Below are 18,100 nucleotides of genomic sequence, written 5' to 3' on the forward strand. Positions count from 1 at the left end.
ATGTGATTGTATAGCCTACATTTCAATTCATTCTTTTGTATTTATTCACTTTGTATTTATTGCTGTATCTTGTAACCTTCTTTTTTATTGTGCTCTTTCTTCTTAAAGGTTGAACATGTAGAATCTTTATTAAAAGCTATATTTTTTAATTAGATAAATGCAACCACGGGCGTTTGAGGGGGACAGAATGAAAGAATTGCTTTTCCATAAAAAATATATTTAGTCTGAATCATATTTTAATTTCTTTTTGACGAGTTTAACAATTACTTTCTGTCACATTCTGTTTACATTGTAGCAGCCAATAGCGGTCCCCATTTTGCAATGCCAGGGTTGTCTGTTGTTTGGTGCAGCTACTGTAGACGGGCACTGGGTTGTTTGTCCCAGCAGCTGAGTGACCGGAGACTAAATCTAGAGTCAATATAGGCCAAGAATTCATTCGATGGACTGAGATAAAAGAGTTCAACAGCATTAAATTGCGCACTGAAATAGCTACGTTTCTCCTTGATTGGTAAGCTAACTTTCACGTTAGACTTGGATGTAACGGCTAACAGTAACTGTCAGTTAAACTTCTCTGCAACACTTGTTTTTATGGTGCAATTTGCCGCAGGGGACGGGTTCAAACAGGCTCAAACAGACTCCGGTCTCCTGGAAGCTACTGGGCCGGGTCTGACAAACCTGGCAACCTTAGTGTTTTTAATTATATTTTGTTGTTGCGACTACAATCTCGAAACACTAGACGGCGCTGTTCTGCTCATTCTCCATATTCAACCTTTAAATTCACTAATAATATATCATTATAATGTAAGACTGTAATGTTCATTGAAAAGGAAAATGTCTGCCTTATACATCTATCTATCTATATATATATATATATATATATATATATATATATATATATAGATATATAGATATAGATATAGATATATTAAGTTTAAAGCCAAACTGTTCTACAACTGTTTAGTGTCACACGATGCTTGTGACAAATTGCAAATAAAGTTGTGAGAGACAAAAAAAAAAAAGTCAGCACTCTTGTGACCTTTATATAGTGTCCTGAGTGAAGGACAGGCTGTGGCTATACACACCACACGCTGTGTGTATCCAGATATCCATATACAGCTTCATCTCGGTTTTACAATCACAGCTCTCAGTTGAGCCTTTCTTTCTGTCTATTCAGGGAAATGCTGAACTGTGCATTTTTGCTACAATGGCACCAGCACACACTCAAACATCAAATCCTAAACGGAAGAAAGCAAGCCAGATGGTTGTCCTGTCTCGGTTGACCAGACAAACAGCTGATTTACTCACAGGCACTACTGACCACCTATTGACTTTCAGTTTAAGCGTAGCAGACGTGCTCCTATTTACATTAATAAACATTAATAACAATAATAAATTACATTTATGCTTGTGTTTTCTGTACTTCTGTGGCAGAAACCGTGACTGGATTAACCTGTTGAAAGACCCAGGGCTAAGTTTGGAAGTGAGCCTCTAATCACAGCCCCCACCCCCCAAATTTGCATTTGAAGGATCACTTCATGGGTTTTATGCATGATGATTAAGATTTAAGGTTCAAGATGGTTTGTTGGTCATATGCACAACAATTAAAGCAGCAGTCATTGGCAATGAAATTCTTCTCAGTCTCAGGCTCCTTCAACAATGCAATAAAAAATAAAATCTATAAGAGAAACACAAGTAAAAGGAGCCACTGAGACCTAAATAAACCCAAAAGTAGTGCAAAGACTTTTTTTAAATCTATGTGAAGAGAAAGATTTAATACGGATATAACGTCAAATGTATAATACATTTTAATATAAACAGAATAGAATACTGGACATTAAATGAAATAAAAATATAATATAATAATAATAACTGTAAATGAAATAGAATACTGTACATGGAATATAAAAATGTGAAATAGGAATATTTATATGCAATATGTACAGATGTAAATGAGTTATAAATAGATGCAGCATAAACAGATGTAAACGTTGTTGACTGTTATAAAGTGGCACAGTGGTGATCTAAGTAAATCCTGAGGAGTGGTGCTCGACCGATATGGGTTTTTCAGTGGCCGATGTCAATATTTCATTTAACATATAATACCGATATCATTAATTTTTTTTGCATCAAATAAAATACAACAATTTAATAATAATTTCAGCCTGAAATCGGCCGACATCGAGAATATTTGTTGCCTACACCCACCATCCGTCACCTACACCGTGCTTTAATACAGCTGAATTCACCACATAGTTGTTCTCATTTACATTCATTTATTGTATGAAGTAGTTATCTCTACATGTTAACTAAATTGTAATTTCATAATCACAAAGTCCCAGGTTAATGATAACACCTCTGCTGTGTATTTGGCATTTAAAATGATACATCTTAACTTTGCTGGTACTGTGGCACATTGGCCCCGAGAGAAAAAGGTGCATTTGCAAGTTTAACCGCCTTAATGTTGACTCTTCTTCTGTGGCTCTGGAGGAGCTGAGACAATAACCCCCAATGATGTCATCAGGGTCGGGTTGGCCTCGAGAATTCAACTTTGAGGGTCTTTAAAAAGACATGCGAGGTTTAATGAAAGATGCTATTGAGTTGTTTTATAGGAATGTAAGGATGCAGGGTTTTTAAGCTCAACTTAAGCTTTTGTTTGCTTGCTAAACCCTTAACCTTCATGAAAGCGTAATCGGGGATGGATCGTGTATATCGTCTTATTCTTTAATATTAACAAATGAGTATCTGTTGCCTCAGTACAAACACATGCATTTTAGAAATATGTAAAGAACCAGGTGACCTTTAAAGTTGAATACCTTCCCCATTTTCTGAAATAATCTGTATACTCACTCACTGGATATCATTCTTATCAAAAGTCATACTTCTTTTCTTCTTCATACTGTGAAATATGTAAATATTGTTCATGTTATTCTTATATTTTATAATCCGCGTTTATATTGTTCATAATTTTCTATATTTCCTTGTTTATATTGCTTGTTATGATTTATTGTTTCTTCTATGTTTGTTATCCACTTTGTGGGACTAATAAAGGAATCTTGAATTTCACTGGGTAAATATTACATTCACACATTTATGATCTTTTATTTACTGCAAAAAAAAGTGCCGTCTAAATCTTTGATTTTAATGGTCTCTTGAAAATAGAATTTTTTCTTGTGTGGCTCTCGTTTCTTTTTCCTCTCTCAACAGTATAAGTACGATCATGTCTTGAGCCTGATTTCTTTATCTTGAATGTTCCGTAATTTCTTGTTCAATTGTGCAATTTGTTTTTGTATCATTGTATAGATAACAAGTAAGCTACTGTTCTGAGTTTCATACAAATCAATCACTGAAGAAAACTGCATAAGTCATTTTAAAAATAGTCACATTTTTATACAAACATACAAGTACATAGAGAATTGCATTTCAAAACTTACATATTTTAACAACAGTGTGGCAGAGATAACAGCTCCATATTTCTTCATGGGGCACAGATCATTCAACATTCAATCAAAGTCAAGTGACCAAATGTGACTGCTGATGTTTGCATATTGTAGCTCCTCTTGGTGTAGTGAGCTGGAGTTCAGCGTGCGGAGCTGTCATGAGAGGAGGACTCTCTTGTCTTTGGCCCACTTCCTCATGACTCGAATGATGTATTCAACCTGGGGGTTTCCTGAATTTCGCAGCAGAGACAACACCTCTTTAAGTGTCTCCCTGGAACACAAACAGGATGTGTGAGGAGACAAGATTAGATCTCTCCTTGCTATTATTTAGACATCACACCCACTATAACAGACCACAGAAGTTTGATATGTCAGATCTGACGTTCAAAAACAACTAGAAAACATCGTTAAAGGCACTGCAGCAGGAAACAACAGTTGTAAAGATACTAGTGGAGTGATGTGCTGAGCAGAGAGTGAAGTTGCTCTTCCTCTGTGTGTGTTTTAAACTGAGTTTCTCTGTTTGTTGAGATAGACAGTCCGACGTGCGTGGTGGAATATGCTTCAGAAAACATTGCTTGGGCGCATTTAGAAATTATGTCATTATTTAGTTCTTTAGTTAAATGGTCAGCAATGGACGGATTTATTTATTATTAATATGCTTGTTTTATTTTATTTTTTATTTTATAATTTTAGATATTCTCTAATAAAGTTATTTGTTTGATAAAGCAGCCTTCTGAGTCATATTGGTGCACAATCCACTTTTAAAAATTCATTATTTCAGCCGTCAGTAATCAGTGACTTTTTCCCCTCTAAAAATCTAATTATTGTGAAGGAAAACAGACAAACTCAGACATAAGAAAAGACATACTTAGGCTCCTTGTTTGCCAGTATGAGCTGGAAGACGCCGACACATGCCCCTCTCTTGCCCTCCCAGTAGTTGGATCCTGGGTCCAGTTTCTCCAGCGCATCAAACGCTTTGGCTGCATAGTAGAACTGACCCATCTGAAACAACAGGCTGTGATCATGAGCAGTAGTATGCAACACATTTAATTCACAGACACAGATTAAACCACCTCTTTACTAAATGAGCATTTTATCTCAGAAAACATGTCTGCGACGTCTGCTTAAACTTTTGACTACATTTCAAAAACATGGTGAGAAAACTGAGGCGTTTTGAATGGACGGCACCTCTCACAACATAACTGCAGCTAACATGAAATGTGCTTTTGAAAGTTGTGACAATAAAAACAGAGACAAAACTAAGAGACAAAAACAGGCGGGTAGAGAATGAAATGCGCAATTTCTTCAATTTAAGGTCACATCTGGGAATCAAGCTAAGATATAGCAAGTGACTCAAGATATTTGAGTTCAGGAAACAGGTACGTGTTTTTTATTGCACAGGACTGAAGGACCCCTGCTCTTAGCGATAAATTAAGTTGGAGTAACTTCTTACGCAAAAACATGAATGGTGGCATAATAAATAATAATATTTGATGTGTGTGTATATAAAGCCTACTTCGCATTTACGGATTAGACTCATAATAAACTGAATGCCTTTTGGTTTTGGACAGTTGGTCGGACGAACAAGACTTGTGAAGGTTTCCCCTTTGGCTCTGGGAAATTGTGATGGAGATGTTTACAGGTCAAATAATAATTGAATAATTAAGAAAATTATCTGTTGATAATGACAACCATTGGTTGCAGCCCTAAACTTAAATTCACAGAAATAGACAAAACAAACATACTAGGGCTGCAAATAAATTACTATTTAATGTTTATTAATCTGTTGATTATAAATATGTAATGAAATTTATGAATGAAAAATGTCAATCACAATCTCCAGAATCCATGTGACCCGTGTGATGTCTTCAAATTATTAAAACTCAATATACAATAATAATACAAATAGCACTTCCATTATTATTACCTAAACAATTATTTACAAGAATTGTTGGTGATTCATTTTCTGTCGGTCGATTAAGTATTTTATTGACTAATTGTTTCAGCAATAAGTCACACATTTACGCTTGTATTCCTGTGTAAGTGGTCACCACGCATGATATCTGAAGCAGAAAGCAGAGGGTGAAGTCACCTTGTAGCAGTCGTTGGCAATGAGCTGAAGCAGACTGAAGGAATCAGAGGAAGTGCCCATCTTCAGATAGAGCTCCCAGGCAAGTCGACCCCTCTGGTTCATTATGTCTGACAAGAACAAGACGAGTGTTCAATAATCCATCATTCACAGGCAGTTTCAGAAACTATTATAGTCATATCTGGAAAATATTAAAGACCCGTGGGCAGGTTTTACTGAAGAGGACTAAGCCAAGAAAGGGAGAAAAATCTTTTAATGGAGACATCCATTTCTTACAGCTCGGCTGTACGTGACATCGGCTGGGTGCACGAGCGAACCCCGATTTTTATATTTTTAAACCTAAAGGCAAGAAATCTGGCAGTGATGTTTGATTCACATCTCAGCCAACAAGTATAAAAGGTTTCCTCAGTCTGCTTTCTCTGGAGCATTCTCCACGCTTTTATCTCATCAGGTGTAGATTACTGAAACTGTTTTCATGTCTACTTGAAAAGGCTGCTCCTGTGTGCAGCTGGTGCCAAATGCAGCGTGCCTGCAGCAATCCTGGGGACTGGATTATATTTTGGTAATTTCACACTAGTTATAATATACAGTATGCAAAAAGTAAACTCCCGGGCTTCTTGCTGAACAAACACCTCACCAGCAGTCTGACATTTTGACATGGTGTTCTCATGACTGCGTTCTGTTGCATTGAGGATTCATTTTAAGATTTACATTTAAAAAATAACCTCCAAAATGAGCCTGAGATCTGTTCAGAACGGAAAAAGAGCCAAATTCCTTTTCTGAATGATATGTTTTGATAGGATTTATTATTTTTCAATCAATCAATCATGAATTTGATTATTATTTTACTGCCTTTACTGCCTCCTTTATTTACATCTTTAAGTGTGTTTGTTTGTTGTAAATGTATGTCAGGTTAACAGACTTGTGTATGAATTGTGCTACATGAATAAATTGAAGAGAAATCTTTGTAATTAAATACATCATTGATACAATTATTATACGTACAGCATCGTGCCAGCCAGCTGAGGTAAACATAGTCATTCTTGATCTTTTCACTCTGAATCAGCAGAAAAATCTGAAAGAAAAATCAAAAATGAGTCCAAAACAATAGTCAAACATTTATCAGAATCTGTAAAAAGCAGTTGTGTAGACGTGTGATGAAGTGAGGTACCTCTTCTGCTTCTTTGTAGTTGCCGAGGGCCGCTTTAGCCTGAGCATAGTTGAAGCTGAACGTATCATCATTAAAGAAGTAACCCTACAAAAAGAAGCGCAATTATGCCAACACAAAAAGGTTAAGTGTCCATATGTCCAAATAAAAATGCACCTGAATAAATGTATTGCATCTGAAAGCACCACTTGTCATCTGAACCATCTCACCCAGTAGGTGGGAGTCTTTTTTATACTCCATCTTACACTGATACCACAGTGAAGTAATCTCCTCAGTGGAGTATACCACGTAATGTGTGCTTTGTAATGAGCAACACTAACCTTGACTGAGTTTAGATATATGAGAACATCTTCAAACAGTCTCAAGAGGAAGAAGCAGGAGGCCATGCACTGTCTGCCAGGAATCGTATCTGAAAGTGAGGAATAAGTTACGCACACATCCTCAGACAATGTCCCTTTAAAAGCTCATATTGATCAAATATCTACTCAATGTACCGCATTCGCTGGCTGAGCCGCCGACCAACTGAAAGAACTGCTGAGCGATTTTCAGGTGATCCCTCTGAAAGATAACAGCGCAAAAACACACATTTGTCTCTCAGACTCACTCTTATCACTGCTGTTTTTGCGTGACTGTTTATTTAAAAGAAATACTCACTGATCCAATTTCTTGTCCTAATGCCGCATTTACGACTCCTTTCAAAATATACTCCTGTGAAAATATATGGTCAAAGTTAAAAAACTTCATATGATCTCTTGTCTAGCACTTTCATGTTGAAAGAACTTAAAAAGGAGAAAGGCAACACTCATTTTCTTGATTGATTTAACAAGGAGTTTATCAATCATTTGATCTATTTATTTTTTTTGCTGCTTCAAACCTCATCAAAATCCAAGTAAGAGATGCATAAACGAGATTCAAAAGCCAAACACTGCGTCAGCTTCACAGGCTTTCAGATCCAGGCAACACTGAGGTGGTTTTGAAGATAAAAAAACTGGTTACATAAAAGAAAAGGCTCTTCAGAGCGAGGAGAACAGATTTATTAACAAGCTTAATTTAATCTGGCATGATTCTGGCTCATAGTTCTCATTTTCTTTGCTGTACAAAAGTGTAAACTATAAATCCTTGAATGCAAAAATAGTCAATATGAGCAGTGGTTGTAGATAAACACATCTACAGTACTGTATAAGTTTTAATGTCAGAGGGAAATTGAACCCATCTCTCATTGAGACCAAATAGTTACATAGCACGGATGTAATATCCACTGTATAAGATATGGACGTAGTCTCTGTGACGTCACCCACGGGTTTTCGAAGAGCTGTTGTAAAACTCAAAGTGTGCGGCTGTGGCCATCGCCATCTTGGCAGTGACCGACATTGCCTAAGTCCCAGCCAATCCAAAAATGAGTGGAGGAAGTGGATGGAGCTGAGGCAGGCATAACTTATTTGTGCATAACTTTAAGCCTTAATATGATTTAAACGGGTGTGTGATACAAAAATTCACACCCCATACATTTGAACAGGGAAATCAGCTATAAACTCCAAAAACCTTTTTTCTCCAGGCTGTAAACATGTTTATTTCTGCTGTAAAGTTGAGCGTTTTAACATGGGGCTCTACGGGGTTTGACGCACTTTTAGGGCCAACCTAAAGTGGTCATTTGAGGAACTGCAGTTTTTGGTACTTCCTCATTTGCTTAGTTTTAGAGCCCGAAAGGTTGCCGGTTTGCAATATCAGATTAAAGCCTTGTGTCACATTGAATCATTACCTGAGGTGTTGTGGGCACCAAATCTTGGATGAGGTTGTAGGCTTCCTGGACATCATCTGGTAGTATGAAATGGAGCATGTGAACCCATGAGATAAGGTAGGTTTTCTCTGAAATTCTGACACTTAAAACAACTATACATTTAATTAACAGCAAAAGGACAATGGCGATGATGCATTTACTTTACATGTCGTCTGTAAAGGCCTATTTGGACGGGTTTAGTTTGGTGTGGGGACGTAGGGTAAGGTAATTTTTATCAGAGGTTTTAGTCCTGTCTAAATACGCCATGTCAGTAGTTATTACAGAGAATGTCAGTAAAAATTACGACAATTTTCACCTTCTGTAAAACGGTCCAGAAAAATTACCTCAGGTAAAACTAATATGAATACGGCCCTCTGTAAAACATATTTTGATATTCCGTCATATCCCATCAATATGTAGTTTCCATATATTTTTGAGCATGGAGGCGCTTGAAGAAATCACTTTTTTGAGAAAATTGAGTCTGTCATTTAGTTTGTGTTTACTTAATATTGTGATATCAGGAAGCTACCTAGCACGCACATAGCGACAGGGAAGTGACGGCAGTGCGTAAATCGAGTAATCCCTCCCACCTCTGGTAGAATACAAGTATTTCTTAATCCTGTGCAAATTGGCCATTTATACTACAGACGCCCTTAGGTAAAATTATTTTATCCCACGTGCCTACATTAAACTAATCCCGTCCAAATACAGCTTAAGACAGTGTGAGGACTTCATATAGAAAAACCTTTTTATACATCCTAATAATTTTACACAGTATTAAACAGAGCAAAGTAATGTATTATTAAATGGTTTCCTTGTTTTGCTTGGTCCAGAAAACTGCAATTCCATGGCTACACACCTTGTCTGAGATAGTAGATGACCAGGTTGAGTCTTGCCTCTGGGATCACATCGATCAGAGGAGGCAGCACCTGCAATGCCCCCTCCCCACCACGAAACACCACCTGCAGAACACAGGGGCGAGATTCAGAGCATGGAAAGTAGCATTTAAGTCACTAGTGTACGCACACCAGCAGGCACCAGCACACACCTACGTACACACTCACAGTTTGAGCTTGAGAAGAGCTTACCAGGTTGTGTCGGATAAGCTCCTTAGCAAACTCAAAGGAGCAGGAGGAGATGTCGATTAGGTTCTTCAACTCAGCCTAAGAGGGAGAGAGAGCACATATGAGGCAAACCTACCACCAGTTACTCTCCCCAACTGACTGGAATGGTGCATGTATGGCAAATAAATAAATGAAAATGTAAAAAGCAAATACAAAGATTCCCAGTAAAAGCCTTAATAATGTGCCCTGAGTCTGACACCACTAAAATATCTTTATTTATATTTATATTCGTCTCACTAACAGTTACAGTACTGTGAACTGCTGCTTCAAATATCTGCCTTTGTATTAATTCAATTCTTGTTGACCTGAACCAAAAACATGGAGGTAGTTTTGAACATAAAAATGTAGTGAAATAAAGATTTCATGTTTGTTTTATGTTTCCTTTCTTCTAGCGTGTGGCTGCTGCCAGCTTCTCTGTGTGCATATTTAGTTTTGCCAAGTGATAATGCAGTTGGTTATGCAGGGTTTGGGAGTGGAGGTTATATTAACTGGTGCTGAATAAATGAACTCGAAATAGTTTTAACTAGAGGTTCAAAAGCTATAAGATGTATGTGCATGATTTCAACATATTGTGCAGAGTAACACACATTGAATATTTGACCTAAGGACCCTGGGAACATAAATACGCTCCTGTAATCAAACACTGAGCACCTCCGCTGCTTTGCCATTGTAGAGTCTGAAGTGGTTGCAGGCTTTAAGGTTGAGGGCAATAGTAGAGTCCGGCATGCTCTGCAGGTACACAGCCAACACCTCCTGGGACACATCATAGTAGTCCAGCTTGTAGTAACACAGAGCCACGTAAACTTTCAGGGCGAGGAAATCTCTGAAAGACAAGATGCAATGAGGGTTTAACCTATGAACTGGCTTAAACACTTGTGAGTGTTGACCTGCTGACCCATGGGGGAGACAGGAGACAGAGTTCAGAGATTTAAAACTTAAAACATATCTGTGGTACAGTTTTTAGAATCTACAGGAACGTACATGTTCTCTTTCATAGACAACAAAGCATTTCAGCAAATGGTAGATGTTTATATGATTTTGTATTATGATAAATATCTGTTTTCATAGTAGATTTTTATTTATGTGGAAAAGACAAAGACAAGAAATTATCACAGAAATAAATAGACACAAATAAGGGAACACCTAAATGTTTTGTTTTTAAAAGAAATGGACATTTGATATTTCTGTATAATTTTGTCAGCATTTGAAGAAGTAGCAGTATCGCTCATTTGCATTCCAACAAAAAGTGTGCTCAGAGCTGCTGCAGAGGTATGCAACTAAAACTGCTGTCAGCTGAGTAAAAATCCTCAGAAGCACCTTGGCCTACAGTGCAGTCTACAGAAAGCCATGAATAGATCTCATAGAAGTGGCACAGTGAAATCAAAGCCTTTCATTTCTTAACCTTGCCTCTTCAGATACAGTATATCAGTGTTAGAGGAAGCTAGCTCAGCAGGCCAGCTGCACTGACACTTGAATTACCTTTATGGTTCCACAAGGCGTGAAGCTCGCATTAACAACTCACACCTCACACGTCAAGGTGGTGCTAGGATGGCACATGCACCCGAGCACAGCAGGACTGTGAGACTAATCTAAAAGAGAGTAGAGCCTTTAAAAGGCACAGGAAAGAACAGACCTGTTCTGCAGTAGAAGGCGTTTATAGATGTCTATAGCCTCCTGGTAGTGGGAGCGCATGTAGTGGATGGAAGCCAGGCTCAGCTGGTCCTCCGTCACATCCTCCAGGTTCTGGTGGAAACCCATCAGCCTCTTCTCATCGTTGAACTAAAGACAACAGACGGTGAAGGAATACATCATTCAGAAAAATGATCAGCTAAAAAGACTGGGGGGGAAAGCACTAAGACATGAACCACAGAAAATGCACAGAAATCTATTACACAAATGCTGGAAATGTCACAAAATTTCAGACGAAACAAGATAGAATTAACTATAAGATCAAAATTTTATGGAATTATTATGTCATGTTTCTCTCATATTTAAGACATAAACCTGTATCTACAGTGCAGGGTGGCTCAGCAGTGAATTGTTAGTGAAGGCAGGGAGGGAACGTAAACACACAATACGAAAATAATATCGTAGTTTTCCAACCTTGTGAGCCAAGTGGAAGAGCAGTCGGTTTTGTAGAGGGGACATCGGCGCTACAGACAGCAAGAGATACACAACTTAGTCAGACAGCAAACCACACGAAGAGAGGCACGATTCATTAACATCATAGCTGCAAAAAAAGTATTCATAATCCAAAGCCTACATGTCATTATTAGACTTCTTGAATAAAAAAACCTGATGCACAATTAATTTACTTTATATTTTGATGACATCCTGGAATCACTTTACCCTACATTTTGTTAAAGGGAGACTTTTTTTTTTTATTGCATCACAGATTGACACATCCTTTTAGTGAAAACAAACAATCTTAAATAAGGTCATCATGAATCATAATTGCCCCCTGAATAAAAAAGTCATAGTATAGTATGCCATAAAGGAATCATCGCCAAAATGACTTGCAGGGACCACAAAGAAGCACATTGGAAATGCTGAAGATGGTTATCTCTACACACATACAGCCTATTAAATGGTCAAACTTGAAAAATATATGCACAGCGATGTTTATTGTACATGCAGTAAACGCTTTTACGTTCCACTCTTTCTTTTAATAGGCTACATCAAATGAGAAGATGGATTTTCTGTCAAACAAAATAAATTGTCCTTGATTTAACCTGTTACTTATTGGCAGTGATCAAATTTATGTCACGATTAGGCTGATAACGGAAATTCCCCATGATCCACTTATTGTGAGTGTTTTTCTATGCATCCGTGCTAAAATTGTATATCATCTTATCCCTATTCACCATATTTTTCTAAAATGCAAATAACTGGCTGATAGCTGATAAAGCTGATCTGCATACCATATTTTGTTCTGCATGCAGTGGTTCACATACAGTGCAAAGGAGGAGTTTACAAATGTAACACCTGGAAAGCCTACCCTTAGACGCAGCCTCCTCAGCATCTTTATAGAGCCCCAGAAAAAACAGTGCACAGGCCAGAAAGACCCACACCTCAGCAGGACATTCAGGCTTCATGGTCAGAGACTTGTACTCCTGTCAGAACAAGAATAAGGAAACAACAAACATGTGATCAGACTCTACAATAAACTCACATTTATCCAACAGGTATTCAAAATTAATTATTCAAATGCTGCACATGGGGTACTTAATGTGAAATTCTGTGTACCCAACTAGAAAATCATTCAGACACATTTAAAACAAATATAAATACCTCCATAGCTCTCTTGTAATCACCCAAGTGAAAGGCACAGTAGCCAATCCAGAGGTCCGCATGCTCCTCTTTCTCGCCAACACTTCTCTGAAACTAGACAGGACACAGCAACAAATCAGCAGCATTCACTAGAACAGTGCTGGATCTGTAGCGTAGATGTGGGAGTGATTATATTTCTGAAACATTAATTCCAGTGCATGACACAGGGTAATCTGCAGGAGGCATTGTATTGGTGAAAAAAAAAATTTGTGACAGTGCAGCAATTATTTATTCAGCCACAGGGCCAAGTTGTCCCAGTAGTTCCATCTCACTGAGTCTCTGTGTTTTATTGAAGGACATTGCCGTTTCATTCCTAAGTTTTGAAAAATGATAGTCTAATCAATCTGACCCAAATACTCCAATCTAACAGCCTGTGTCAGCCTTTAATGAGTGAATGAGCAAGAACTTAAAGCTAAATGAAGATAGGACTGAGGTCGTCCTAGTTGACCTCCTAGACATCTGGCCTCAAAGATACGACCACAAGTAAGAAACCGTGGCGTCATTTTAGATTATTGCCTCAGTTTTAATTTAATTTTATCATTGGCAGAAATCACTTGCACAATATAGCTTAGGTAAGACCTCCCCTGAGCCAGCAAGATGCTGGGAAGCTTGTTCATATGCTTGATGCTAGTCGTTTACTACTGTAACATCCTGTATACAGGTCTACCAAAGGCACCCATTACTCCAGAGCATTCAGAATGTTGCTGTCAGAGTTTAACAAAAATGAAAACAGAGATCATGCAACTCCTGTTTTACGCAAACCTCCACTGGCCTCCTCCATCTTTTAGATTAGATTTTAAAGTCTGTCTCATGGTTTTAAAGATACTAAATGACCTCACCTCCTTTTATATACTCCCTATCCTTTTAGGATTTTCCCCAAACCCTCAGCACCTCCACAGCTGCCCTTTCAACCAAAGGTTACCACAAAGACCTTTTGGGGATGCTACTTTTAGCCATTACACCCAAAAACATGGAACACTCTGCCTTTAAATATTAGACCTGCTGACTTGGTAGACAGTTTTAAATGAAAACTCAAAATGTATCTTTTTAATATAGCCTATAACATCAACTCTCTGTTTTAATGTTTTATGATTTCTCTAACTTTTAGATAATAGTAACATGCATCTTCTCCCTTCATCATTGTGTCTGAGTGTGGTTTTAAACTTGCATTGTTTTCACATACAGGCAAAAGAGAGTAACAACAGACCACCTAATAATCCAATAATGATATGAAACATTGCTGTGTACGCGTGTGCATGTGTGTGTGACCAAGATACATACTAAGCAGGACATTTTACAGATAAAATAAACAGTCAGTGCTCTCTGGTGGACAAACTATGTAATGGTGACATTGTTTCTTATATAATCTCAAACCTACTTTGGTTTACTTTTGAGTTCTCAGCCTGCATATACACCAATACCAATTTATTTTCAACGAGTTAACATCGGTTGATGTACTGGTCTGACTGATTTATTGATTTAGCCATAATGCAGAACTGCATCTGCACAAGTGTGACCACTTCACAACACGTGGTTAATAATCTAGTTCATCTCTCCATTGTGTAATGTGACCTACTCTGACCTCATCTGCTGCTACACCATATATGTTTCAAGCTTCTTCTTTTTTTTTAATTTTTTACAACTTTTTAAAAAGTTATTTTGCATTATATTCACTACAGTTCTGTTCATTTCAATTCAATGCAATTCAACTTGTGTCGGAACTTTAAAAATGTGTTAATGCTGCTTTTTTTTAATGTGAAATAAGCCTAATTATACAGATTAAACAGTAATATAGTTTTTACAGTAAAAAATATATCATTGCTATTTTCGGTTTCTTTACATTTAATAGCACTGTTCCTGTGAGTGTATGTCAGAAACAGAAATGGATATATAAATGAATTGAATAAAAATAAAATGATGGCTTAACGTAGGATTAGGTTATTGGCCTAAACTGATAAAGGCAGGAATAATTATGGAATTATAATTCCACTGTTGCATTATTCTTTACTTATAACAACAATAGTTATGTGGAACTTTATCAGGAATTTTTGGGATCTTGAGCGTTTTTCCAACTTTGAAAATTGTTCAGATGTTGCTCAGCTGCAGTACAGCACACAGAGAACTGTTGAAGATTAAATTAAATTATTTTATTAATTATATTAGGCCATGGACGCCTTAGCTGGAAGACAGAGGAAGCAGGAACCCCCTACTAAAAATATTGTGTAAAATTGAGTTGCATATTCAATTAAATACACACAGCTTTTCATGTTGCATACAATACTAAGATATTACAATGTTCATTATTATAATATTCATATATTTATACATCATATGTTAATGTAAACGTACATCTGGAGGCACATTGAATCCTTAAGATCAAGTGTATCTGTGCATGGCTACCTCACTTTGCCAAAAGCCTATCATAAAGGTTGTGTAAATCTATTTATTTATTTTTCACACATTTAGCTTTGCAACTAATACGTTGCATTCATGTTAATGTATATTTTCACTCAGGTTCTTAAAAAAAAGGTTGGAAAGATTATTAAACAACTTGAGGACCCCCTGCAGTAACTCTGAGGACCCCCTGTTGAAGATCTCTGAATTACTTGTGATGCATTTAAATTGCAATTATTCTATTTTCACTAACCCATGTGTTATGTGTGTAACGTTACCTCTAAAAGTGTCAAAGCCCCAAGGTAGTCTCTCTGCTGTAGGTAGTCCTCCAGAGGGGGGACTTTGGTCTTGTTTTTCTTCTTTTTCTCACTGATGCTCGCGGGTGTCTCTCCCCCCACCGCTGGCTTCACACGAGAGAGGATCTGCCGACAACAAAGGTAACAAAGGTAACAAAGGTAAGGTAAGGTAAGGTAAGTTATCACAGGACTTTGAATTGGCTTCGGCCAACATGCACCACATTTTCAGAGTGAGGTCATGAGACAGCGTTATAACGGCCAAATGCAGACACGTTAACTCACCATGTCGACGAGTGTTACATGAAAAGACACCTAACTTAACGCTAGCTAAGATTTGCCTAGCTAACGTTACCTGGGTAACGTTGCCTAGGTTACCTAGGTAACTTTGAGGCTGGGTGTTCCGAAACACAAACCGTTAACGTTAGCTGCCGTCGCGACCTAACGTTTGGTTTTTACCTGACGTTATTTACTTTCATATTGCATTAAAAGCAGCCAGATAACGATGTCAACGTAAAAATAATTATCTTACAACCGACATGAACATGGCAGTGTTTAAAGAGAATACAGTTTAACACGTTTTTTCTCTGGAGAACTACGTATGACGATCTGGGTAAAGATTAGTTAACTGAGTTTAACGGCATCATAGATTCAAGCTTCCGCTGCTCAATTTTCACATTAAAGGCACGAGGCAACATATGGAGGACTAAAATACAATTTACATGCATAACTTCATTTATAAATTAATACAGGAATAAATTAATACATGCAGGAATAAATAAATACAGAAGTAAAAATGAATACATTAATGAATGAATACATGAGTAAATGTATACTTAAAATAATAAATAAACGCTTAACATGTATTTTTACTTTTTTGTTCACCTTTATTTATTTCTATATTTCTGTCTATATGTTAATGAGGTATATCCAATTTATTCATGCATTCATTTATTTATTTCAGCATTAATGTAGTTATTTCTACTTCTTTATTTTTTTTTTATCTATGCGTGTATTTAATTGTTCCTGTTTTTATTTTTACATTTATTTATGCATTTATTCATTTATTGAGACTTATGTTATGTTTAGTTCTCTATATTTTTATGGCCCTCATCTGAAGACATCTCCCTAGGTTGGAGATAGCAATTTAAGGATAAGCTGGAACAACACGAGTCAGCACGAGTGCTCGGATGACTTTTATTTTGTAGTCGAACAGAGATTTGGGCTCAACAGGAAACAGTTTGTCTCTTCTGTGTTGAACTTGATTACGTGGTGTGGTTCTTTGTTGCCTAGCAACGGAACAGAGAGAAATGGACGCTATACGCCACTAATGATGTCTACTTCGGCGAAATATTTTTCATACGCCCTTAAACTACATAAACTATCAAAAATTGTATCCATAAGAGGAGCTCATCAGAGTGCCCCAGTGGCCTAATGGATAAGGCACTGGCCTCCTAAGCCAGGGATTGTGGGTTCGAGTCCCATCTGGGGTGGACATTTTAAGGCAGGACTGCGTATTGTCAAGTACCCACAGAATTACCATTAGCAATTTCAGTCAAAATCAACTGGACTTGGTCATTTGTCACCTCTCATCCAAGAGGCTTCATCAGTTCGTGTACGCATCTGAGCAGACTGGAACTGGTCCAACCATAGACATATAAAGAGTAGATGCCGCATCGAACGTTGGGCCGCGAGAAATGCGGCCGCCATCTTGGACCGGTCATCCTACCAGATCAGTTCTATGAGTGACTCGTTGAGCCTATGAGTTGAGCAGCAGAAGGAACAAGATGCCAGAGCACTGTGCAGCGTATTCCTGCTCTAATCTAATATTACAATATTACAATTCATAATCAGTACGGTACAGTACAATTTTAAACAATTATATATAAATCCATGCATTTTTGAATGTTATAGTGAGTCCCTCAGGCTGTGGCAGGTAGATACATATTTAGCTGCCAGAGGAGCTGCTGTCCCTTATTATATTATTATTATCTTGTCACAGTAGAGGCGTGGAGATTAGCCTCTGTGGGAATGTTAGTTCATTTACCCCCCGGCCAGATGTGTGTGTGCAAGCCTGTGTAGATATGAAAGGAGAAGCAGGGAGGAGAGGGGTTGTCGTACATGTGGTCTAGTGTAAATGGATTGCACATTTCAAGCAGTAGGTCAGCAGAGGATGTGCTGGGGTTTCATGAGAGGAAGACACTTCAGAGACAGTTAATCTCAGGTCACCTCAGATATTCTCAGTTTTGTTTTTTTAAATATTGAACATGACATTGAGATGAATTATGAGATATTTTTTCATGTCATGTCACTTTTTTTTTTTAAAGTTTAGTCTATCAAAGGAGAAGTGACAGAATCTGATCAATATCCTTTGCTGTTAAACTGTTTCATCAAACAGGAGCAACATGATGTGGGGTTTATTATAAAGAATGAATTAGAGATTTACGAGGCAAGCGTGAACATGTATTTCCACTCTGTGCCCGATATT

General features: G+C 37.5%; 1 protein-coding gene across 1 annotated transcript; it reads right to left on the minus strand.

The window, feature by feature from the left end:
* Positions 1 to 3,447: 3,447 nt before the first annotated feature.
* ift56 (intraflagellar transport 56) lies at positions 3,448 to 16,017 on the minus strand. The gene is made up of 18 exons (XM_083938125.1): positions 15,898 to 16,017; positions 15,598 to 15,741; positions 12,887 to 12,979; positions 12,594 to 12,708; positions 11,699 to 11,748; positions 11,229 to 11,374; positions 10,247 to 10,418; positions 9,560 to 9,634; positions 9,331 to 9,433; positions 8,454 to 8,509; positions 7,349 to 7,402; positions 7,189 to 7,252; positions 7,015 to 7,103; positions 6,698 to 6,781; positions 6,532 to 6,601; positions 5,530 to 5,636; positions 4,306 to 4,439; positions 3,448 to 3,708 (listed from the first exon to the last, which is right to left on the minus strand). Exons 1-18 carry the CDS (start codon positions 15,898 to 15,900, stop codon positions 3,594 to 3,596), a joined length of 1,674 nt encoding a protein of 557 aa, XP_083794251.1. The 5' UTR covers positions 15,901 to 16,017; the 3' UTR covers positions 3,448 to 3,593.
* Positions 16,018 to 18,100: the final 2,083 nt, after the last annotated feature.

Source organism: Echiichthys vipera (assembly GCF_963691815.1).
Source record: "Echiichthys vipera genome assembly, chromosome: 2".
Lineage (NCBI taxonomy): Eukaryota > Metazoa > Chordata > Actinopteri > Perciformes > Trachinidae > Echiichthys > Echiichthys vipera.